This window comes from Myxocyprinus asiaticus, chromosome 50 (genome assembly GCF_019703515.2).
Source record: "Myxocyprinus asiaticus isolate MX2 ecotype Aquarium Trade chromosome 50, UBuf_Myxa_2, whole genome shotgun sequence".
NCBI lineage: Eukaryota > Metazoa > Chordata > Actinopteri > Cypriniformes > Catostomidae > Myxocyprinus > Myxocyprinus asiaticus.
This window is the reverse complement of record NC_059393.1, coordinates 13,354,764-13,379,489: the sequence shown is the minus strand read 5'-3', so window position 1 is coordinate 13,379,489 and position 24,726 is coordinate 13,354,764. Positions and strand designations below refer to the sequence as shown.

The following is a 24,726-nucleotide window of genomic DNA, read 5'->3' as shown; positions in this document are numbered from 1 at the left end:
TGCCTAACGTTACAAACCGTAAAACCGTTTACACATAACACAGTTTGGCAAATTGATATTGCAAATATACGTTTGTACTTCCATAGGGCATTGCCCTTTGTTTACACCGCTGGTTCGATTAAAACGTGATTAACATGTTTTGATACAATCAAATGTGCGGAAACATAACATACCTTTTCCACTTTCTGTCATCTTCCTCGAGGTCTCTTAGGTGAAGGGCATACTTATTTTGTAGCTCTCTGTACTCCAAAAGTGCTAGTGCAACAATTACTTTCCTGGAGGTGTCCATCTTTTTTTCCGACTTGTCGTGTTGTGTGTAAAAGGAACGCATCCATCTCGGATTTCTTTTTTTTTTTAACGGATATGACGTCGATCCGAGTCCCGAACTCCAACTTCCAAGACAAATGGAACGCGGCGTAAAGCCTAAAGGCTGTTTTTCAAAAAGGCACGGGCTGTTCGACAAGTCGCGCCCCAGCTTAATGTTTCAGTAGGAAATATGTCAACAGGCTAAAGAAAACTGCATTTTACAAGGCATTTCAGGGGGACTTTAATGTCAATTTGGAATCCTTATCGATAAAATCAGGTCAATCAAGTCATCTAGTTTTATTAATTCTTTTGATTTTGAGGTGTAAATGACCTGGACATAATCTTGATTGTTTTTTAAGCCTGTCCTCATAAATACAGCAATTCTTGTGAAGGTTTTAAAACTTAAGAGCTATATTAATTCATAGTGTACATTCACTCAACCTACTGTGGACTTTTAGCTTTGAATATGTTTGGATGCAAAATGGGTCCAAAATGAGTTTTAAATCCTCCACTTACCCTTCACACAAATGTGAAGGAAACAAGCAAAAGGTAACTCTACAGGACTGTTCATTTGTTTATTGTTCTCAAGTTTGATTTTTATGTGAGTGAGGGTTAGTAAGTGATAACAGAATTGTCATTTGTGGGAGAATGGTCCCTTTAAGAGCTGGCAATAGCAGACAATCACTACGTTAACATGGACACCTGAAAACGGCTTATTGCGAGAAAGTGGCGTACCTGTTTACATGCACTGTATAAGCGGCATTCTCTTTACTCCCATATACATGCAACTCAGTCAGTAAGCAGCTTTACTGACAGCAACATAATTTTCCCATGATGCTTGTGTAAATAACAAACATGGTATCCGATAAAAGACTTTCTATTAGCCATTTCATTCTCCATTGCTTCGCTTTATTTCTAAATATTCCAGAGTTGTTACTGTGTTTTCTCAATTATCTCCCGACCTGTTGCGGAATTGCACTGCAATAGTGGGGTCAAACGCTTTTGTTCTAGCACATATACGCGAACGTGAGGGACAGTGGATATTTTACTTGATAGTGTATGTGATTTTCCCACTGTACCCCCATAAATTTTTAATTCTTTCTGCTGTGTTGACTTGTTGTTGGGCTCCATCCTATGACATTTGTTATCCGGTCTATTCACACACATGCACACTCCTCAATAACCTGTAAGATCGCTGCTTATGCTTTTACATGACCACATAAGCCACATTCTCCAGGAGGAACCCAGGTGTGTTAAACGGCTTTTCTTAATCCTTTAAACAGCATAAGGAAAATGGTATTCTCGTTTACATGACGTTTCAAAATGCCGCTTTCTGCAAAAACCCTGGAATAAGCAGTTTTCTTTAGTGCATGTACACGTGGTCAGTAATGCTGGGTTCAAGCTGAATTTGCATTGCCAAACAACCTGACCTCAACAATTTAATCGCAGACGACTTTCGGTAAATGGACACAGTAAGAGTCTATGCATTGTTAAAAACTTCAGGATATCAGCAGTCCTTAATTAGACGGAAATGAGACAGTGTTGTTAAAATCTAAATGCTTTCACCGTACTGAGTGTGTGTGTGTGTGTGTGTGTATTAACCCAGTGGGAGAAGACCCCAGAACCCTGAGGAGTTGTCAATCACTGTCAGCTTACCTCCTGAGAGAGAAAAGGGATGATTTGAGCACAGATTGCGCTGAGTCGCTTCACAATCTCTGCCTGAAAGAGAGCACACATACACACTCATGATTAGAAGAGAAAACAGTGGGGGCCTGGGTAGCTCAGCGAGTACTGACACTGACTACCACCCCTGGAGTCACGAGTTCGAATCCAGGGTGTGCTGAGTGACTCCAGCCAGGTCTCCAAAGCAACCAAATTGGTCCGGTTGCTAGGGAGGGTAGAGTCACATGGGGTAACCTCCTTGTGGTCATGTGGTTCTCGCTCTCAATGGGGCGCGTAAGTTATGCGTGGATCGCGGAGGGTAGCATGGGCCTCCACATGCGGAGTCTCCGTGGTGTCATGCACAATTATCACCATAAGATGCACAGATTGACTGTCTCAGAAGCGGAGGCAACTGAGCCTTGTCCTCTGCCACCCGGATTGAGGTGAGTAACCATGCCACCCCGAGGACCTACTAAGTAGTGGGAATTGGCCCTTCCAAATTGGGAGAAAAAAAGGCAGTGGCCTCTCATTTCCCATGCACACCAAAGGTTTTAGCTTAGATTACATTCATGACGATGTCTAAGCAGCAATAAAGTCAAACTATTAGTCAAATAGCTTTTTTATTCTTAAAACGCTACATCTCCCATCATCTGTATGCATACTGAGCTATAGTTTTGTGGCAAAATTGTTCCCAAAAGTGAGCTTAGAGAGAGAGAGAGAGAGAAAATAGAACACACCCTACACTACGACTACCTCGGTCTAAAAATCAGTGCTTCAGGGGGTTTTGGTCTGGCAGTGAATGCACTAAAAGAGAAAACTAGAAGAGCATTCTATGCTATTAAGGGCAAATTTACCCAAATAGACATTCCTGTAACAATTTGGTGTAAAATCTGTGATAGTATTATCATGCCTATTGCTCTGTATTGATGTGAGGTTTGGGGTCCACTCTGTCTGGCAGATTACTCTAAATGGGACAAACACCCCATAGAATCCCTGCATGCAAAATTCTGTAGAAACATTGTAAGAGTTCAGAGAAGAACACCTACAAATGCATGCCGGGCCGAACTAGGCAGATACCCCCTAATTATACATATTGAAAAACTATACCTCAAATTTTGGACACACCTAAATTCAAGTTCCCCTAACACACTGCAACATGAAGCCCTTAAAACCCAAGAGTTGAAGCCTAAAACCAGTCCCATTTGTCAGCTGGCTCTGAAACTCACAAACCCACTGACAACTAATAAACACCAGTTTCAGACCAGCACTGCTGAACAAAACCAAATCAGAATAAACCAAATCATAAAAGAAAGCAAAAATGCATATTTGGACCATTGGGAAAATGAAAGTAAAAACTAAAGCAAACTGGAATGTTATCAGGCCCTAAACAGAAAGTATAATCTGGCAAAATATCTCCACACTCTAAGAGATACAAAACAGAAATGGATCCTCACCAAATACAGGCTCAGTGATCAAAGTATGGCCATAGAAAAAGGCAGACATGACAAACATGGCTTCCAAAGGAAGAACAAGTCTGTGCTCACTGTGACACTGGTGAGGTCGAGACAGAGACACACTTTCTCCTTCACTGTGAGAAATTGAGGTGAGAGAGAAATACTTTGACAAACTCTCAAACCTCATGCCACAGTTTTCCAGTTCAGCAGAAACAGATCCAATGCAGGTGTTACTGGGAGAGGACAATCCTGCATCAGTTGCAGCAAAATTCATTTTTGAAGTGCACACCCTAAGAAACCAATTACTGCCTTAATGTACTTAATTTTTTTTTGTTTGCTTTTTTGTTCATAATGTCTTGTTAAATGCTTATTTTATTTTATATTGTATAGTGTATATTTTTATTATAGTTATTTTATTTTATTAATTACCTGGCACCTTATTTTAATTCTATTTTTATTGTTATTTGTTACTGTTTTATTATTATTATTTGTCTTGTCATTATCTGTTTTGTGTATTAATGCTTTGGCAATATTGTATGTAAACACTATCATGCTAATAAAGTACTTTAAATTGAAAAAAATTGAGAGAGAGAGAGAGAGAGAGCACTCTTCAAGGCTGAAAAGCTTGAATAGTCTCACTCTCCTTGCAACAGAGCAAACACACACACACTCACACACACATGTTTAATTATAGTCTCACTAAGAAAAACACCACAAACAGGCATACAAGTGTTTCACACACTGCACCACATGAACAGTTAATTACTTTCTCACAACCACACACACACAAACACCACCTTCATAATCTACTATTATCATCTTTTTCATTCTTTTCTTTGTCCTGTGATATGTCTCTCTCTCTCTAATACACACACACAGTGACGGATTGCAGTGATGGAGGCACAGAAACATAAAGCAGACCTCTAAGTGTACTCTGATACCTACTCGAGGAGCAAAGAAAACATTATATTAGGGTTCTGTGTCTGTACAGAAGCTATTTTAATCTGAACACAGCCACAAAATACATGGAACTCTATTCATATCAATGTATATGTATTTTGAGATTAATTATACCTGATTCTTTCTATCTATCTATCTATAATTCAATATGGTTGTTTTAAACAGGATTGTTTCGTAACTTATGATTTATGTAAGTTCGTAGGTTTATGTTAATGTCATAGAACAGGGATTGTAGAATAATGCTGTGCAGATGTTATAAACTGCAAATAATGATTCTTTGTTATTCCTGCCATATGAGACTGCAAATAAGTGAACGAAACAGTGTTTGGTTGTTTGCCTTTTTGTCGGGACACTGTGTACCAGTGATGCTGAACATCTGCAGATTGTGTGTGTGTGTGTGTGTGTGTGTGTGTGTACAATCGAAACAGAGCTCATTTGTGTACAATGTTGCAAATGATGTAACTGGTTTGGAATTAAACTCTGTGTGTTTTAGAGAGACAGAGAAAGAGAGAGGGGTAGGGAAATAAAGAAACGGAGAAGGAAAACAAGACGTATGTGTGTGCGTGCACTTGTTTCTGTGGAAATCCCAGGGTGCCAACCTTTTAGCATAATGGCTTTGTCACTCGATCAAAAAGGACCTGAGTAGGTGCAGATGCCCTGCTGTGTGTGTGTGCGTGTATTTACCCAGACTTTGTGAGTGTGTGTGAATATGTTTCCACATTTGCATAGACCGGCTTTGAGAAAGTGTGTGTGCATGTAGCTATGTGTGCATCCAACAGTTAATAACTGTCTTCCATACAAATAGAATAAACCACGTAGTTAAGTCTTCACAATTATCTGTATTGTTTTCATTATACAGTACATACATAATGTGTGTATTTACCAGGTATGTTAATTTTATTGCAACTGAAAAGCAAAACTGATATATTGTGCTCTTTCTCACTAGTCTCTTATCCATCTTCGTTGGACTTCTGTGCATTACACGTTTATATTCTTTGCTCATATGAGTTTGGATATGCAAAAGTATGCAAAAAAATTATTATATATAAATACTTGCCATGAAAATATCGACAAAGTATAGTGAAGTAATGTATCTAAATACAGACTGATCGCACTGGCAATTTGGTAACAGTAGGTCAAAAGTTTTGCTGCTGACATCGGTCTGTGCTGAAATTTAAATCACTGCCCCTAGTGGCTGAAGCTGGAAGTGTTGCTGAATGTATGGGCATGTGTGAGCTTCAATTTCCGAGTGAAATGTCCACAGAGTGGTGCCAAAAGCGAGCTGTATTTTTAGTTGTAAATGATGTAATAGTGAACAGGAATGCATATTTTATTAAATCTACCCCCTAACCCAAACCTCGACCTAACCGTCAGTGGAATAAAAATGTAATTTTACAGTGAAAATGCAACCTCTGAATCGAGCTCACCATTGTTTATGTGAACGCGATTACTTCCTGGTTTCGATTGGACCAGAACCCATGTCTCTGAGGTTGCTCACACAACACACTATCAGTCACGCTAGAGGGAAATGTGTTTACACTTGAATTCATGCAAAAATATCTGATGTGGGATGGCGCTTGCAGTAATTCGGAAGTATGGAGTTCATAAACTTTCGGAAGAAACATGTAAATTTCCGATAACCAAAATTGTACCTAGAAGTTAGCTAAACCTCCTTAGGGGATCCCCTCAGTTAAATAAGTAATTCCTAAATAAAAAGTTATAAAAAAAATAAAAAATAAAAAAAAGTCAAAAGTTTTGTATTAAAGTTAGGGTTAATCTGTGGTACTGTATTGTGTGTGTGTGTGAGGGGGCAATGTTTAGAGTTTTGGGCCGTCTGTCTAGTTTAGTGTGTGAACATAATATGTGAATAAATAGGAGTTGGACAGTTGTGTGTGTGTGTGTGTATTAGGTCTCTATGAGAGGAAAGATATTGTATAAAAATAAACCGGCACAGTTTTGGCTGCAGGATGTTTCCACAGATGCCCCATAAAAGGCTGCACTTGGTTTGGGTGAGTATGCAGTGTATTTATATTTATTTGTGTCCACATGTGCAGGAACGTGCGCCCCCCCCCCCACCTCTGTAAATGTTTTTCTCTCACATTTAATTACCCTTGAGCCGATGCATGTGTATATATGCTTGGTTGTCTTTGTATGTGTGCTCATGTCCTTTTTGTGTGTGATTTTCAGTGCTTTACTGCTCTCCTCCCTCATTCTGTTTCTTTTCTTCCTTTTCCAAATGAAAGGGCCATCAATCAGACAGTGAGAGAGGGAGAGAGCGAGAGAGAGAGAGAGAGTTAGGGAGGGGAGGAGAGGGGGATATTGGCAAAGCACCAAGGGAAGAGAGGCTGGCACTCTGCCCAGAAAAAAAGGAGAGCGAGGAAGAGAGGGAAGGACAGAAAAAAGGAGAGAGAGAGAGCATAGAGCGAGCCAAAATGAGGGGAGGGAATTTAAGGGAGAACAAGCTCAAAGAGAGAGACGGGTGAACGAGACCCAGCGACTGAGAGAGAGATAATGAAAGCAGTGTGACAGGTGAGGGGAAGGCAAATGGGGGAAATGAGGGCTTTATTGAATACCTCTGTACCCATGACCACAATTAGTTATTAGTTTGTCAGTGCTTAATATTTGCCTTTGTTTGTAAAGACAGACAGACAGACAGACAGACAGACAGACAGACAGACAGAGAGCGAGAGAGAGAGAGAGGGAGAGAGAGAGAGAGAGAGAGAGAGAGAGAGAGAGAGCGCACTGCATTAGACATGAAGGGGGCACACTGATAAGACCAAACCTGCATCCAGGGGCACCACTTTAAAGGCTTGCGTATGTGTGTGTGTTTTTTGTTTTTTTGTCTCTTATCCCACCACATACACACACAGCTGGCTCTTCTCACATACACCTCACTTCATTGGCTGTGATCATAATGCCAGAGCCATTAGAGGGGCTGTTTCACAGTACTGCTATAAAACCACACACAAACACACAAACACAGCCCTGCACACACCTAATTTACTCTTATAGAGTGAGAGGACAGAGACAGATAGACAGACAGAAAGACAGATAGATAGACAGGTGGATGGGTGGAGAGACGGATGGACGGGTGGACAGATAGACAGACAGGCGGACGGGTGAAGAGACGGATAGATGGATGGGTGGACGGACAGGTGGAGAGACGGATGGATGGGTGGCTGGACAGACAGACGGATGGACAGACAGCACTTTCAAAATCTTTGATTAGTTGCGATTAAATATGAAAAATCATGCAATTAATCGTGATTAAATATTTAATCGACTGACAGCACTAATAAATATTAATGAACAACATGCACTTAATGGGCTCTATATTCGTGAGCACACACCGCTTATTTGCTCAACGTCTTATCCAATTTTTGTGAGAGTGCTAATTCGTGGGTGGGAGTGTTTGCGATATCTGTGGGTGTGCTGTATGTTAATGAAGTGGCGAACAGCGCAACTTGCTATTTTCCTGAGAAATAGGTCATTGTGCTAAGACGTTTCAAAACCATGTCTGTTTTCAGTGCAAAGTCAAAAATCAGTTTCTACATTTGCAGTTTGGAGATTCCACTCTAAATCAAAGGTATCATTCATTCTTTCTTTACACTCTGGCAAAGCGTTAGATTGGGCAACAGCTGAATGGGAGAGTAACAATAGTTTGCGTAGATCATAAGATGAATTCGTAAAATGGTTTAAGGATGCGTTTGAATACCCTGTGGGAGGTCTAGATGAAGGCATGCAAATTTATCATTTACACCAAGAGAACACAGCAACCGAGCATGCACTAACATCCCGCACCCTAGCGGCACAGAGTGGATGGAATGATATTGCCCTCAAAACTGCAAACAAACAAGGGTTGTAAATGGAATTACATTGGGAGCAGGCTTGTAAAGATCACAATCTCTCACTCTCCCAATATATTCAGCTATCCATCCAGACTGACAATCTTATTTGCAACAACCCTAGAACCTCTTTCCACCAATAGCCTTGCAAAATACCATTAAGTCTGAATCCAGAAGAACCCATGCAGGTGGGCAGACAGCATCTCTCTGGAGAAGACAAAGAAGGCTTTGTGAAGGTTTGTGCCTTTACTGTGGAAAATCAGGACAACAACAGGCTTCCTGTCCTACATGCTCCACCATGTCTGAATAAAGAGTGAGTAGTGGCATACCACTAGCCATACTTAATCGTACCCTAAGTGTTCCTGTAAAACTGTCTTACTCCGAGAATGTTTATTCTACCACAGCATTAATCGACTCAGGTGCACCCACAATTTATCAACCAGGAGCTTGTTTCCAAGTTAAACATCACCAAAATGCCTTGCTTACCTCCTCTGAGTCACAGCCATTGACAATAATCCCATTGGTGATGGCACCATTCAACATATCACTACTCCTCTGAAATTACAGGTGGGATGTTTTCATTCTGAAGTGATTCAACTCTACTAAATTTTTTCTCCTAGAAACCCTATTGTTTTAGGTTACCCATGGTTGGCCACACACAACCCTGTTTTATCCTGGATAGATGGGGAAATCACTTGATGGTTTTCTTAGTGTTTAAGGGATGCATCAAACCCCTTCCTCCTCTGACATGTCACTCAATGTTGGTCGAAAGCCCTGAGATAAACCAGACCATCCACTTTTCTAGGAGCAGCTGGGGTTTTCTTCGTCGAAAAGAAGGATGGAGGTCTTTGACCCTGTATTGATTACAAAGGGTTAAATTCCATCACTATTAAGAACCGGTATCCTCTCCCCTTGGTCCCCTCTGCATTAGAAAAGATCAGAGAAGCTGAGATTTTTTCTAAGCTCGATCTACGCAGCGCTTACAACTTGGTTTGGATCAGAGAGGGGGATGTATGGAAAACCTCCTTTGTTACTAACACAGGGCACTATGAATATCAGGTGATGCCGTATGGATTAGCCAACTCACCTTCAGTCTTGCAATCCTTCATCAATGAAGTACTAAGAGACATGATTAACATCTTTGTTCTAGTGTATATTGATGATATTCTGATATACTCTCCCTCAGAAAGGGAACACATCCATCATGTTTGTCTGGTGCTTCAAAGACTGTTACAGAACCATCTGTATGCCAAGTTGGAGAAATGAGCATTCCATGTGTTCACTATATCGTTCCTGGGATATGTACTAAGCCCTCAAGGGGTTTCAATGGACAACTCCAAGGAGGAAGCTGTGATCAAATGGCCCACACTTTCTATCGTCGTTTTATCCGAAACTTCAGTTCAATTGCCTCACTTCTGATGTCTCTGTTAAAAGGAAAGCCCAAGAAACTCCTGTGGACCGAGTCAGCTGCCCAGGCCATTGATCATCTTAAGAAAAGTTTCACTACTGCCCCAATTCTGAAACATCCTGATACTGCCCTGCCCTTCATTGTGGAGGTGGATGCATCTGATTCTGGTATCAGGGCAATCCTATCTCAAAAACATGGTATACCAGGTAAACTTCACCCTTGTGCTTTTTAATACTGCAGACTAACACCATCTGAGCAGAATTGCGGCTGCACTCAAGGAATGGCGTCATTGGCTGGAGGGTGCGCAACATCCCTTCCAGATCCTAACTGACCATAAGAACTTGGAGTATATCAAGTCAGCTAAACGTCTCAATCCAGAACAAGTGAGGTGGGCCCTGTTTTACACCAGATTTAATTTCTCGGATACTTATCGACCTGGAAACAAGAATGGTAAGGCCGATGCACTTCCCAGGTTGCAAGACACTCAGCAAAACAATCCCACATCTGACTTTATTCTGCCTCAAGCAGTCATTGAAGCTCCAGTGAGATGGGATATTATGAATGAAACCCAGCAAGAAGAACAGACCCCACCAACATCTTGTCCGGAAGGGAAAACGTATGTTTCAGACACTCTCCGCAATAATTTCATTCATTAGGTTCACACATCATTACCTTCTGGTCACCCAGGGATTCAAAGTACTGTCAACCTGGTAAAAAATACCTTTTGGTGGCCCACTCTAGTAGCTGATGTTACTGCTTATGTCAGTGGCTGTGTTGTCTGTGCCCAGTCTCATTCTCCCAGAGAACTCCCTGCTGGTCTCCTAGAGCCCCTTCCTATCCCACGTCGATCCTGGTCTCACCTGGCTGTGGATTTCATAACAGATCTCCCAACATCTAATGGATTTACTACAATCCATGTCATTATTGACCATTTCTCTAATCTTGTAGGCTTACTCCACTCAAGGGACTACCCATTGCTTTGGAGACAGAGGAGATGCTTTCAGTCAGGTTTTTTGGCTGTTTGGCTTACCTGAGGGTATAGTATCTGACCCAGTTTGGAAAGCCTTTTGTCAACAAATCAATGTGAACATTAGTCTGACATCTGGTTATCACACGCAGTCCAATGGTCAAGTGGAATGACTGAATCAAGAAATTCATGTTCATATTGTAGTCAATCACAACAACAATGGAGCTGCTTTCTACTATGGGCAGAATATGCTCAAAACTCTCTCGTCCACTCCTCAACTGGTCTGACCCCCTTTCAGTGTGTCCTTGGATATCAACCACCCTTTTTCCCCTGGTCTGCTAAAACCCTCAGAAGTACCTGCCATAGATGATTGGATGCATTGCAGTGAGAGAACCGTGGTTATGGCACACATCCACCTTCAACGAGCAATCCGACATCAACGCATCCAGGCTGATCGTATCCAACTTAAAATACTCTGTCATTTTTGGGCATACAGATAAGTGTAAGACATAATTAGAAACTATAAAGGGTCTACTTTTATTTGTGTACACTCACAATAACAACAAAATCTTGTGCTTTTGTAAAATAAAGAAAATAAACAGGGTGCGCTTTCAGCCGTCTCTGTCTCCGCGAGCATCTTTCTGAAACACGTCACAAAAATGAAGTGAAACTCCGTGAATACTTACCACACAAACATGAAACATATGTCTAAAGAAAGCTTAAAATGTCTACTTTTAAATAAAACAATTCAAATTTAAAACAAATATTCTCTTGCAATGTAATCTGTATGAAACAAAGCGATGTACAGTTTCTCCTGGCTCAGCTCATTATCGCTAATGTGATCCCACCCACCAACAGAGCGCGCTATTCATACGGTAATGTGCTGAGGTGATATATGCAAATATGCAAATGCCCCCACAACAATGCCTTAAAAAAACATTAAGTTTCATCATCAGGTTCATTCACTTTCCTGCACGTTTGGAAGATGGCACGCTACACAGGTGAGGAAGCTCTACAGATGGTCCTGGATAGTGACGAAGAGTTCACATTTTCCTCAGAAGAAGAGCGGGACTCCGACGATAAACGTTTACATTTTGAAGAGCTACTTGATCCAGCCGAGGATACAATTCCGGATGAGTAAGTCATTTAGTTTCACTTACGTTAGTTGACATGCTATTTTATATAAACTTGTACATATTTTACTAGCTGGACTATTTCCAGACTTGCCAGCCAGGATTCAGAGTATTGACATTTGAAATATGTCCTAATAGGCAAGTTTTAGGTACATTTAAATGTTGTTTCGGCTAAAGCAGGTATTTAAATTGTATGCTGTATGATATAAATATGATATGTAATATGATATAAAAATAATATGAATGTTTAGATTATATTTTGCTGTCTCATTATCATCAACGAAGCTTGTGCTTGCAAATGTGTCAAATGTGCTGTAAATATGCCCATATTAGAAAATCAGCATATTAGAATGATTTCTGAAGGATCATGTGACACAGAAGACTGCAGTAATGATGCTGAAAATTCAGCTTAAATTGCATTTAACAAAATATTCAAATAGAAAACAGTTATTTTAAATTGTAAAAATATTTCACAATATCACTGTTTTTGCTGTATTTTGGATCAAATAAATGCAGCCTTGGTGAGCAGAAGAGACTTCTTTTAAAAACATAAAAAAATCTTACAGATCTATAAACCTTTAAATGGTAGTGTAGGTCTAAAGTTTTTAAGTAAAGTCTTTATTTAAAGAAAATGTATAGTCAGATTACTTTTAACTTAAACTTGATTTTGTGAATAAGCTACAAACAATACATTCAATCATTAAGTCTCCTCACATTCATTCTCTCTCAGGGGAGGGTTCTTTGTCTCCTCAGGTGTGAATCACATCAATATTCATGATCATCCACGCTTCCTCGCATATGGCCTTTCTAACACTAAAAGTGTCTTACAAAAGTTAAATGACTATATTGTTTTGTATGAATGAGTGATCAGGATGGTTTTCACATCATTTTTGTAGCAAAAACTCTAGGCTACAAGATCCAGTTCTCAAAAGTCTTGTGAACAAATGTTTAGTATGTGTTATATGGCCTTATTTCAGTGACTTACAATTTTTGTTATTTCAAAAACCACACATAAACGTTATTTTCTCAAAAATACAAACATGTACATACATGTTGTTCACATATTATTCTAGCCCAGTTTGTGCTGAATACAGTGTTATCAGACTTTAGCCATTAATATGTTTTTAAGCAACTGAAAAAAGCACAAATGTCAAGGCATGTCAAAACTTCTCCAGGGCCCAAAACACCATCAGACCCCAGAGGGTTAACAAGCCTTGTATCCTGTTATCTGTCTTTTGGATTATCTCGACCCTACTCTTGTATCTTGGATTACGCCTTTGCCTTTGTAATTCTGTTTTGGATGCCTGGTTTTCAAATGTTTATCTGTTTTTTGAGCTATCTGCCTGTTTACTGTTTTTACCTCTTGCATTACCCTCTGTTTAATAAAACTCTGCAAATGGATCATCCTCAGCCCTCCTCGTCTGATAGTTTACAATAATTTGTCTAAAAAAACTGGCAAGACATAGGTTAGTCCTCATTTATTTTAATTATTTAAATATGTACATGTTAAAATGTAAGTTTTTTTTTTTCAGACAGATGTAGCACCCCCTTGACCTATTAATGAGGGAGCTACCCTGAGTTCTTGCTACTCAATGTTCAACTTCTACTCTTTAATTTAGATATTAGGATTACTAGGAACTCAGTTAGTCAAATAAATTACGTAGCAATGAAAATTGAACATGTTTAGGCTCTTCTCAATGAAAACCCAATGAAAAACTACTGAATATCACTGAATAAAACAAATGCAAGAATTTAGATCACACAATAATCAAACTTAAGTGTATGTAAATTTGAAACACTGTTCAACAGTTACACTGAAAACACAGTTTAAAGTGCACTTTCAATGATTTGATGAAGAATTGAGTAATTAAATTAAAGCCGTCAAGTAAATAAACAAAAAATAAATACCCCGTTCACTGTTGCAGGCCTGATTGAAGCTAGAGTGTGTTGCAGCCTTAAACAAATGGCTGCTTCACTCCAAAGAGTAATAAAAGAAAACTCACTCACTGTGTCCTGGTATGATGTTAAATGTGTAAGCCATGCACCAACCACTCAGATGAGAGATTGGAAAGAAGTTTGGGGAAGACCACGACCTAGTGAGGAAATCCAATGGTGCCAGAGGAGATTTGAACACTCCTGGTAGCTCAAACCGCTATCTGGGAAGATACCCTTGCCACTCACAGTAAACACTTGCAATGTTTTTCCCTATAGGTATTGCTTGTCATATAGGCAAACGCACAGAGTCAATCCACAAATTAAACTGTGCTAGCATTAGCATCAGGCTACTTGCAACAGTCCATGCTAAACACAGATTAAAGACTTCTCTTCCAACTTTTAATCAAGTCATTTACAAGATAAACAGGTTAGTCACCTTTGCAAGCTAACCAGATCTGTCTTAACAATAAGCTGATCAGTCATGTGATGCCATGCAAGGAGCAAACGTGTAAACGGTGAGCTCTGTGCACTTTGCTAGTTTTTAATTATTTTTATGTCATAAACCGGTGAGATTCGATACACCCTGCTACATGTCTGTTCTTTGAAGTCAACATGTCAAAGAATTCAAAATCCTCAGGCTCTGGAGATATTAAAAGACACTTACATGCTCAAGCTGATACTTCAGATAGGCCTGTAGACCAGGGACTCTGTTTGGAGAGTGCAGCAGGAGAAATTCAACGCCAACTGGCGAGCATGTCTGTGATGCTGACGAAAGTTGTTGGAGACTTGGAGGATCTTGCTGTAATACGTCGATCGATTACTGCGATGGAAACAAAATTCTCTGAGTTGGTTACAAGAATCGGGGATGTAGAGAGACAGATCCATTATCTGGAGTCATCGGAGAGGGAATTAGCTGCTAATCCGCTAGCGACCAAGATAGACTTGCAACACATTTGGGAAAAACTGGAGGATTTGGGAGAATCGTAGCAGGCGGAACATCATCCGAATTGTTGGAATTCATGAGCATGAAGAAGGTCGAGATATGGTGAAATTCCTAGACGAGCTCTTCTTGAGTCTGCTCGACATAACAGGCCACAAGCTGGAAATCGAGCGAGCTCACAGGGTCTTGGCTCGCAGATCTGCTGAGGGAGACAGGCCCTGATCTATTTTTCTGAGATCATCCGATAAAGATCTCGTGTTACACAAGGCGAGGAGCAAAGGAAAGCTTTCTTGGAAGAATCACAGCATTTCTTGTTCCCAGACTTTGTGAATTCGACGAGAGACAAACGTGATCGATTCAAGGAATGCAAGAAACTCTTAAATCAACGGAAGATCACTTTTGCACTGATGTTTCCGGCCAAGCTGAGAATAGATACTAAGGATGGCCGCAAAGTATTTACATGCCCACAGCAAGCATTGTCTTTCATAGAGTCAATGGGGTTAGTTAGCCATTTGGTGATTTTCATGTGGCCCCAAAGTGAGCTGTCTCGCTGTACATACTCTTGACTGTCTGAGGAAGCTGGGTGCCTTTTTTTGTGTGTGTTGGTTCCGCCTAGCGGCTGGAGTTTGTTTTGTGGAATAACACTCCTTCAGGACAGTTGTGGATGAATCTTGTTTGCATGCCCACGGCAACTGATGTCTTTCATAAAATTGATGGACTGAGGAAGTCATCGTGTGTTTCTCACATTGCCTCGGAGTGAGCTTGTCTCGCTGAACATACACTTGACCATCTGAGAAAGCTGGACGCCTGTTTTGTTTCTTTTTGCGCTGGTTCCGCCTAGCGGCTGGAGTTTGTTTTGTGGAATAACACTCCTTCAGGACAGTTGTGGGTGAATCTGCTCGTTCTTTGTACTTATGCCTCCTGTGGCCTGGAGTTTGCTTTGTGGAGTATTTTGTGCAGGTTGTAGGAATGATTAGGTCATCTGCTGCACTTATGAAACAGACGGCTCACTGAACATTCGTTTGACTATCCGAGGAAACTGAAAGGCCCTTTTTTCTTTTTTTTGTGCTGGTTCCACTAGAGGCTGGAGTTTGTTTTGTGGAGGAACACACCTTCGAGACAGTTCTGGGAATGGATCTACATATTCTTTGTGTTTATTCTGCCTACTGGCTGGAGTTTGTTCTGTTATGTAATTCTGCCTCTCAAAATTTGTAAAGAAACACCGGACTTGAGCAATCCGACGGCAAAGTTGTCACGGGTACTCTCGTAGGCGTACATGGACTGTTTGAGTTTAGAGGGATAGACACCGGTTGGCTTTGTCATGCACGGGGTTAATGCGCACGTTTTTCTTTTTCCGTTTGTTCGGTTTGGGGGGGTAAGTTCGGGGTTTGATGGTTGCACTAATGGGGAATGTGGTCTTTATAATCTTGTTTTTGACACACAATCAATATTTTCTAATATGTCATAATGTCAAGTGTTAATATGAGTGGACTGTCTTTCTCCACATGGAATGTGAATGGGTTAGGGCACCCCATAAAACATTTATTTTCTTAAATGTAAGAAATATGATATAGCATTTCTTGAAGAAATGCATCTTTCCCCGCAGGAAGCTGAAAAATTTGGGAAGATATGGGGTGGGCATGTTTTCTTTAGTGCTGGCTCAAGTAAGAGCAGGGGAGTCATTACATTGATAAGGAAACATCTACAATTCAAATGTCTCAAACAGATTAAAGATAAATTAGGAAGAGTCATAATTTTAGCTGAAATTCAGGGGCAAATGTTGATTTTGGCTAATATTTACGAACCTAATGATGATGATCAGGGTTTTTTTTTAATAGATCTTGAAGGGATGTTGCAAGCCGCTGGCACCCCTCATGATATAATATTGGGAGGAGACTTTAATCTATTGATGGACTCAGTCCTATATATATATGGTGGTATTTTTACCAGCAGAGAACAAAAGAAGAGCTAATATGTGTAGTCAAAACAGCGCCAGGAATTCCTCCTTTGCGCACACAAACGAAGATATGCTGCAAGGGTGGCTGACGGCGGTTCCAACGCCTGTACTGAACTGTAATGGGCAACATATTTCCTATGATGAGAAGAACCAGGTATGCTTGAGGTCAGTATTAGGCAAATTACTTCCTGTTATTGGTCCGTTTAGACATCTTTGGTCCATGCTGTGTTCATATATCAATCGAACCGCACCAGAGTTTGGAAGCGGACCGAGACCCACTATTCAGGTGGTCTCGGTTCACTTGTTTGGTGCGCACCAAGGTTCGGATGGCAGCGTTCAAATGAACCACACTAACAGAGCAATTGCACCAGAGTTCGTTTTAATCGAACCAAACCTGCCAAGTGTGAATACACCCTTAGACCCATTAATATCTCTGTCTAGCCATTCCTGTGTTAAAACAATCACACACATACAAAGAGGGACAGGGAAGATCAGGAGGAAAAAACTAAACCTGAAATCACTATAATCAAACCAGGATAATAATGATTCTTTCTGCTGATCTCAGACGCTGTTTGTTTGAAGTGACCCTTGTAAACTGCACATGCCGAGTGACCTTGTGAATAAACCACGCCCCGTCTGATGGTACATCTGTAAAATGAGACCGCCATCTAGTGGTAGTTGCTTTTATTACACTAAGTTGCGTGTGGGTCGTGCAAAGCAAAACCAGCAGAAATTAAGTCTCAAAATTAAAATGAATGAAACATAAAACACATAAAAAGATGTCAATGAATGCACAGGTGTCACCTGATCCACAAATGCACATCTGATACTTCACAAGACCATATTGTATTTCATTTGGAACATCTTCATTTGGTTGCATCCACAAAACTGTGATATATTTGTACAAAAGGGAACATTTATATTCACAAATATGTCTCTATTTGTATGAACAGGTGCACATCCATTTAATAATAAATTACACAGACACAAGTAAAAAGACATTTGTTTAAGGCTAATAACAGGCATTTGTGAAGTTTTCCCAAATTGATGGTTAGATGTGCCCACATTTATGAATGAATTTAGGATTTATTCATTGGTAGTTGTTTGTGTGTAGATCGGCCATGGTAAAAATCAGCGAAACATAAGTCTCAAAATTAAAATAAATAAAACAGAATAGACACAAAAACATGTCAGTGAATGCATACGTGTCACTTGATCCACAAATGCACATTCAATGCTTCACAAGGCCATTTAGTTTTTAATTTGTAACATCTACCTTTGGTTAGACACACAAATTGTGTTTATACAAAAGGGAACATTTGTATTCACAAATATGTCTCTATTTGTACAAATCGCTGCACATTCATTTAATTTGGAATTTCACAGGCACAAGCTGAAAGGCATTTGTGTGTGGATAGTAAGATGCATGTATGGCATTTATCAAATTATTGGATAAATGTTTACACATTTGTGAATAATTTTGATACTATATTAATCCCATAGATTCATGTAGTCTCAGCCTCAGAGCTCACGCCTATGGACCACCCACAGCCCATTCACTGAACGTCTAATGCATATGGCACACAAAACTGGAAAGCAATTTCTAGATTTGGAAAGCTTTAATCTGATTGCCTGACTTTACACAACTCCCAGGATTAAGGACACATGGGGTTTGCTTTACATTTCAGTTAGATAGCTATTCTAGTCAAAGTGGGGAGTTCTTTTCCAAAAAAAAAAAAGGTGCAACCACATTTTATACCGTTTAGTTAAAGGTTTGGCTATGCGAGACTAGAATCATGTCACATTCCAATCTGATTGGCTGGCTGTACGTACAGGTGCATCTCAATAAATTAGAATGTCGTGGAAAAGTTCATTTATTTCAGTAATTCAACTCAAATTGTGAAACTCGTGTATTAAATAAATTCAATGCACACAGACTGAAGTAGTTTAAGTCTTTGGTTCTTTTAATTGTGATGATTTTGGCTCACATTTAACAAAAACCCACCAATTCACTATCTCAAAAAATTAGAATACATCATAAGACCAATAAAAAAAACATTTTTAGTGAATTGTTGGCCTTCTGGAAAGTATGTTCATTTACTGTATATGTACTCAATACTTGGTAGGGGCTCCTTTTGCTTTAATTACTGCCTCAATTCGGCGTGGCATGGAGGTGATCAGTTTGTGGCACTGCTGAGGTGGTATGGAAGCCCAGGTTTCTTTGACAGTGGCCTTCAGCTCATCTGCATTTTTTGGTCTCTTGTTTCTCATTTTCCTCTTGACAATACCCCATAGATTCTCTATGGGGTTCAGGTCTGGTGAGTTTGCTGGCCAGTCAAGCACACCAACACCATGGTCATTTAACCAACTTTTGGTGCTTTTGGCAGTGTGGGCAGGTGCCAAATCCTGCTGGAAAATGAAATCAGCATCTTTAAAAAGCTGGTCAGCAGAAGGAAGCATGAAGTGCTCCAAAATTTCTTGGTAAACGTGTGCAGTGACTTTGGTTTTCAAAAAACACTATGGACCAACACCAGCAGATGACATTGCACCCCAAATCATCACAGACTGTGGAAACTTAACACTGGACTTCAAGCAACTTGGGCTATGAGCATCTCCACCCTTCCTCCAGACTCTAGGACCTTGGTTTCCAAATGAAATACAAAACTTGCTCTCATCTGAAAAGAGGACTTTGGAACACTGGGCAACAGTCCAGTTCTTCTTCTCCTTAGCCCAGGTAAGACACCTCTGATGTTGTCTGTGGTTCAGGAGTGGCTTAACAAGAGGAATACGACAACTGTAGCCAAATTCCTTGACATGTCTGTGTGTGGTGGCTCTTGATGCCTTGACCCCAGCCTCAGTCCATTCCTTGTGAAGTTCACCCAAATTCTTGAATCGATTTTGCTTGACAATCATAAGGCTGCGGTTCTCTCGGTTGGTTGTGCATCTTTTTCTTCCACACTTTTTCCTTCCACTCAACTTTCTGTTAACATGCTTGGATACAGCACTCTGTGAACAGCCAGCTTCTTTGGCAATGAATGTTTGTGGCTTACCCTCCTTGTGAAGGGTGTCAATGAATGTCTTCTGGACAACTGTCAGATCAGCAGTCTTCCCCATGATTGTGTAGCCTAGTGAACCAAACTGATAGACCATTTTGAAGGCTCATGAAACTTTTGCAGGTGTTTTGAGTTGATTAGCTGATTGGCATGTCACCATATTCTAATTTTTTGAGATAGTGAATTGGTGGGTTTTTGTTAAATGTGAGCCAAAATCATCACAATTAAAAGAACCAAAGACTTAAACTACTTCAGTCTGTGTGCATTGAATTTATTTAATACACGAGTTTCACAATTTGAGTTGAATTACTGAAATAAATGAACTTTTCCATGACATTCTAATTTATTGAGATGCACCTGTAATTTCCAGAAGTCCGCATGCAGTCTGTCAAGCAAAAAAAAGTTTAACTGACAAGGTACCAGGTTACTACCCATTGCAAAAAAGTACTGTGGGGGTTGGGGTACCATGGTACAGTGGTAAGACCACGGTACTTTGATGGATACCATGGCACTATATGAATATCATATTCATATACCATTGTATTTACAAGATACACCAATGTACTTTGAAGAATACCACTGTATTACCATCACTGAGCACATTTAAATGCCCAATCTTACACTGATTATGCTTAATAGCCTGACAATGTGTAAGGTCATGTAAACACCCTTAAATCCTTTGTTAGAGTAAGGTCATAAACGGTTTATGCAAAACCGATCGGCACACATTGATTTTTGCTCATTACCCTAATTTCACTCTTCATGTACTATAAACACCTTTACCGACATTCTTAGCTGCTTATCCAATGCGCACAGGGGTTGTGCGCATGACTGTTTACGCAGTGACGTCAAAAGCAGAGAATAATCAGATGACTTTAAATGGTTTTCTTATATTGTCTGATTTTTTTTTTATATGATTATTTTTGATAGTTATCAGTGTAAATTCACTCATATTTAATTCAATAACTGAACATACCCCTACCTTGCACATATACTGTATTACCACTTGCACATGTACATACGCCATTCTATGTTATATGTCCTTTTTTTTGTATGTCTATTTATACTTTCACCTTGTTTTACATTCTGTGTCTCACTGTAATGTTCTGTGTGGACTCGCTTGTTTCTCCTATCACCCAAAAAAATTCCTTGTGTACGTGAGAACACTTGGCAATAAAGATCATTCTGATTCTGTATTGCTGTGCACGCTCGCTCAATGTCTTTTTATTTAAAGGTACGTCTAAGCCCTACTGTACATTTTCTTATTTTACAATGTCTGAAAAACCATGGTATTGTCACTATACCATATCCAGAAAACTTGGTAATCTAAATTGGTTTTATCCCCTGCATTTCTTGGAAAAAACATTCAATAGTTCAAGAGTTTAAGACTTTAAAAGCATGCAGAGAACTCTGGCTCATTTTGAAGAGCCCTCAAAAAAAGAAATAAACAAAATGGTGACTGACAAAGAATTACTTTAATAAAATGAAATATTTTCAGCATATATGTTGCTTGCAAAAAAGTTTATTTTGTTGTTGTAATACACTGCAAATTCTGAATGGCTGTCAATGGAGAAAGACACTTAGAAATGGTGTAATATCAACATTTACCAACAGGGGCGAACTAGAGCACACTAACCATTCAAACCTCGACTCTTTGGTTCCTACACCGCCTGGTCTACAGTGGTGACTGATCTGGGATCAGCAGTTGTTCACAACTAAATAATCTGATTTACTGTATGCTGAAAACAACACTGATCCTGGAAGGCCTGTTTATGATTATGACATTAAATGTGGCCTGGAGTAACCTTGAGTGAGTCATCAGCAGGCTGGATAATGTGATACAACACACACACGCGCACATGCACATGCACATGCACACACATGCGTGCACACACACACAGTGCCTCCACTCCTGTAAATTAACTGGAAATGAGAAGGAAATGAGAGAGACTGTCATGTATGTGAAATGAGGTACAGTATGTGCAGAAATTTGTGTATGTGTGTGGGGAAGGTTTTGCCTACATTTTTGAACGGCGGTAAACACCATATATATGAGGGCGACACACCCCACTAATATTCAAATTAGTGGTTGAGTAATATACAGTAGGTTTTTCAATGACAATTCTTAAATGTTCCCACAGGAATATAGTAAAACCTGAAATCACCTACATTGTGGGGACCTGCCAGTGGAATAATGTAATAAATAATGTTTTAATTACAATCTAAAAATGCCCAGAAAAAAATAATTAATTAGCTCGCTATCATTATAAAAAAAAAAAAAAAACAGTACAAGTCCACGGAAAGCCCCCACATGTCTTGAAAGCAAAAGTGTATGCATATAGTTATTAATTTGTCTGTGATTGTCATAAGAGGGATTTTAAATGTGCTTGCCCTAAAACCCCATTAAAACCATTGATCACACAAAGATAGCTTCTTACCTGTTTGTGCATTTCGATGTTGAGTCCGTAGGACATCTCATAGTACTGTGGGAACAGAAGTGCAAGAGCATCAATCAGCAACACGATTAATTAAACAAGAGTGAATCATCGTCAATCAAATTAAAACCTCAGCAACCTGACAGACACTAACCACTTTCTGAAACTACAGTAAAGAGAGTTTGAGGGTGCCAGCGTTAAGAAATTGGAAAACTGCTTCTTCTAAAAAAAAAAAAAAAAAAAAATTTAAATACCGGAACAAAGTGATTTTTTTGACGTTCGGTTCCGTAAATGGTTCTTGAACATCTACATTATTTCACCACTGCGGATGGAACACGCAACAACAAACATTCAGCATGACCAGTGTAGTCAGATTCCTGAATTAATGACTCTTATGAGCTGATACTTTTTAATGAATCGTTCAAAATTACTTATATATATATATATATATATATATAAAATCAAAATACAGGAAATGGTATAATATAGTTGGGATCAATTATTTGGTGCTTCCTCAGAAGCACTAAGAATTATTTACCAGCATTGTTAAGTGGAACCGTAATTTATTTTGAAAATCTTACGATTCTCATTTCTAGTCTGCATGTTTCTGTGCATCTATATCAGCAGGCAGATGAGCAGCAGAGTGAAAGATGGAGATGAAATCTGACACAACTGCTCGCTTGTTCTCGATAGTCTCTTTCTCTCCATCTGCCTGTCAAACTCACACACACCGTAACTGCTCTGTGTGTAGCTCAATTCAACAATCCTTTCTCTCTCTCCTTATCTCTGTCTTTTCTGCTCAGCTCCCTCGTTACTGTCTTTCTTCATTTTTTTTTTATCCTGCTCTCCTCTGCCCCCTTGTCCTCTATTATTCCGGAAACTCCATTTCCCATTCGTGATCTGTCCCTGACCTCCTCTCGTCTATCAAACCTTCACCACGGTTTAATCTCAGGATTAAAGTCTTATCATATCTAATGACATCACCTAGAAACCAAAAAGTGTTGATATGAGGTTAACGAGTGGCCAAATATTTCACGTTCTATAGAATGACACTTTTAAATGGATAGATCACCCAAAAATGAAAATTCTGTCATCATTTACGCATCATGTGGTTCCAAACCCGCATGATTTTCTTTTTTCTGCGGAACACAAAATGGGGGATTTTAAAGAATGTCTCATTTTACTGATTTCAATACAATGGCAGTTGAAAGTGACCCTAAAGCTTTAAAAGAACACAAAATAAAAGTCCATGTGACTTGCGTGTCCTATTGCAAAGTCTACTATAGGTGTATGACAGGTTTTAGTGAGAAACAATCTAAAATGTAAGTTAATTTACAGTGAAAATCTTTACTTCGACCAAGATTCGTTCAAAGTGGTTCAAGCTTAAACTGTGCGGAAGCAAACAAGTTTAAGTTCTCGAATGACCATTATTTCTAGCGTCAACACATATACACGTGAAAAGCAAAAGAACATTACAAAAGCATAAACAGTGAAAAATCTCATGTGAACAAATGAAAGTGTGAACGAGCTTCTCTCATGCACCTTTTAATATGCAAAAAAAAAAAAAAAAAACAGTGCAAGTTCTTCCAAAAGCAACATAGCTTAAAGCAAAAACAGTGCAAGATCTCATGTGAAAAATCAAATGACTAATGTCAACATATAAACGTGTGAACAAGCTTCTCTCATGCACTTTTGAACATGCAAAAGCAAAAATAGTGCAAGTTCTCGGGTCAACAACGTAACTTCTAGTGTCAACACATAAACACGTGAACAAACTTCTCTCATTGACTCATGAATGTGCAAAGAAAAACTTTGTCAGAAGTAAAGATTTTCACTCTAAATAACTTTAAAATTCTTCTTTTAATTTTAATTCTTTAAATTCACCCTTTTGTATTGCCCAGAAGAAAAGAGTAATACGGATTTGGAACAAAATGAGAATTTTCATTTTTTGAGTGCACTATTTAATTAAGATACATGTTGCTCTGTATTATAATTTATTGTCTTTTGAGTATCGATCACTTCAGTAGTTGATGAATTTCAGGTAAAGCATGACATAAAAGCAGATTTATTGGGAGATCCCCATTTCACCGTCTATCTGGTTTGCTGGCATACTGTACGCACACAAACACATATAAATCACATCCACTAGCTCTGCTTGCCAAAAGCGTAGTGGGAATGCTGGGAATGGTTTTAAAAACCTTTGCAGTGGCCCAGGGGGCCATTAATGCTGCTTGTATTACATTCGCTATGGCCAAAAGTGTCTGCCTTATGTCGGACCAACATCAATTCTCAGCATGCTTTCATGTGGAATCATGTGCTTGAGAGACAGTGGAAATTTAAATGCAAACAAAATGATATCTAGAGAAGAGAGTAGCAGATGGCTGACATCTGATATAATTTACAATTTAATTATGTCAAATAAGAAATTAGGAAATTGTCAAAGTTTAAAATGTATGAATTTGAGCCCAACACAAAGGGGAACTAACACTGTTCATTAGCAAAGTGGGCATGACTATCTGCTGATGCCTGCAATAGCACACACTGATCTTACTGTGAATTTTGGCAACAGTTTGTCAATAATTTTGCTGCTGAAATCAGTCTATGCGTTCCAAAATTCAAACCACTGCCCCCAGTGGCCGAAGCTGGAAGTGTTGTTGAACGTATGGGTATG

The 24,726-nt window shown here is 39.4% G+C and overlaps 2 protein-coding genes across 6 annotated transcripts in view; both read right to left on the bottom strand.

Annotated features, from left to right (window-relative positions):
• LOC127439298 (C2 calcium-dependent domain-containing protein 4C-like) overlaps positions 1-24,726 on the bottom strand; it is a 416,605-nt gene that overhangs the window by 122,324 nt on the left and 269,555 nt on the right. The gene's annotated exons all lie outside the window — the stretch shown is intronic.
• Positions 1-24,726, bottom strand: part of LOC127439284 (transducin-like enhancer protein 4) — a 70,420-nt gene that overhangs the window by 18,262 nt on the left and 27,432 nt on the right. For 4 of the 5 annotated variants that reach the window (XM_051695514.1, XM_051695515.1, XM_051695517.1 and 1 more), the window contains exons 4-5: positions 22,059-22,103; positions 1,963-2,025 (exon numbers count right to left, since the gene is read on the bottom strand). In XM_051695514.1, the coding sequence (XP_051551474.1) occupies positions 1,963-2,025; positions 22,059-22,103 (108 nt within the window). The remainder of the gene's footprint in view (positions 1-1,962; positions 2,026-22,058; positions 22,104-24,726) is intronic. The other variant, XM_051695516.1, reaches the window with a different exon arrangement.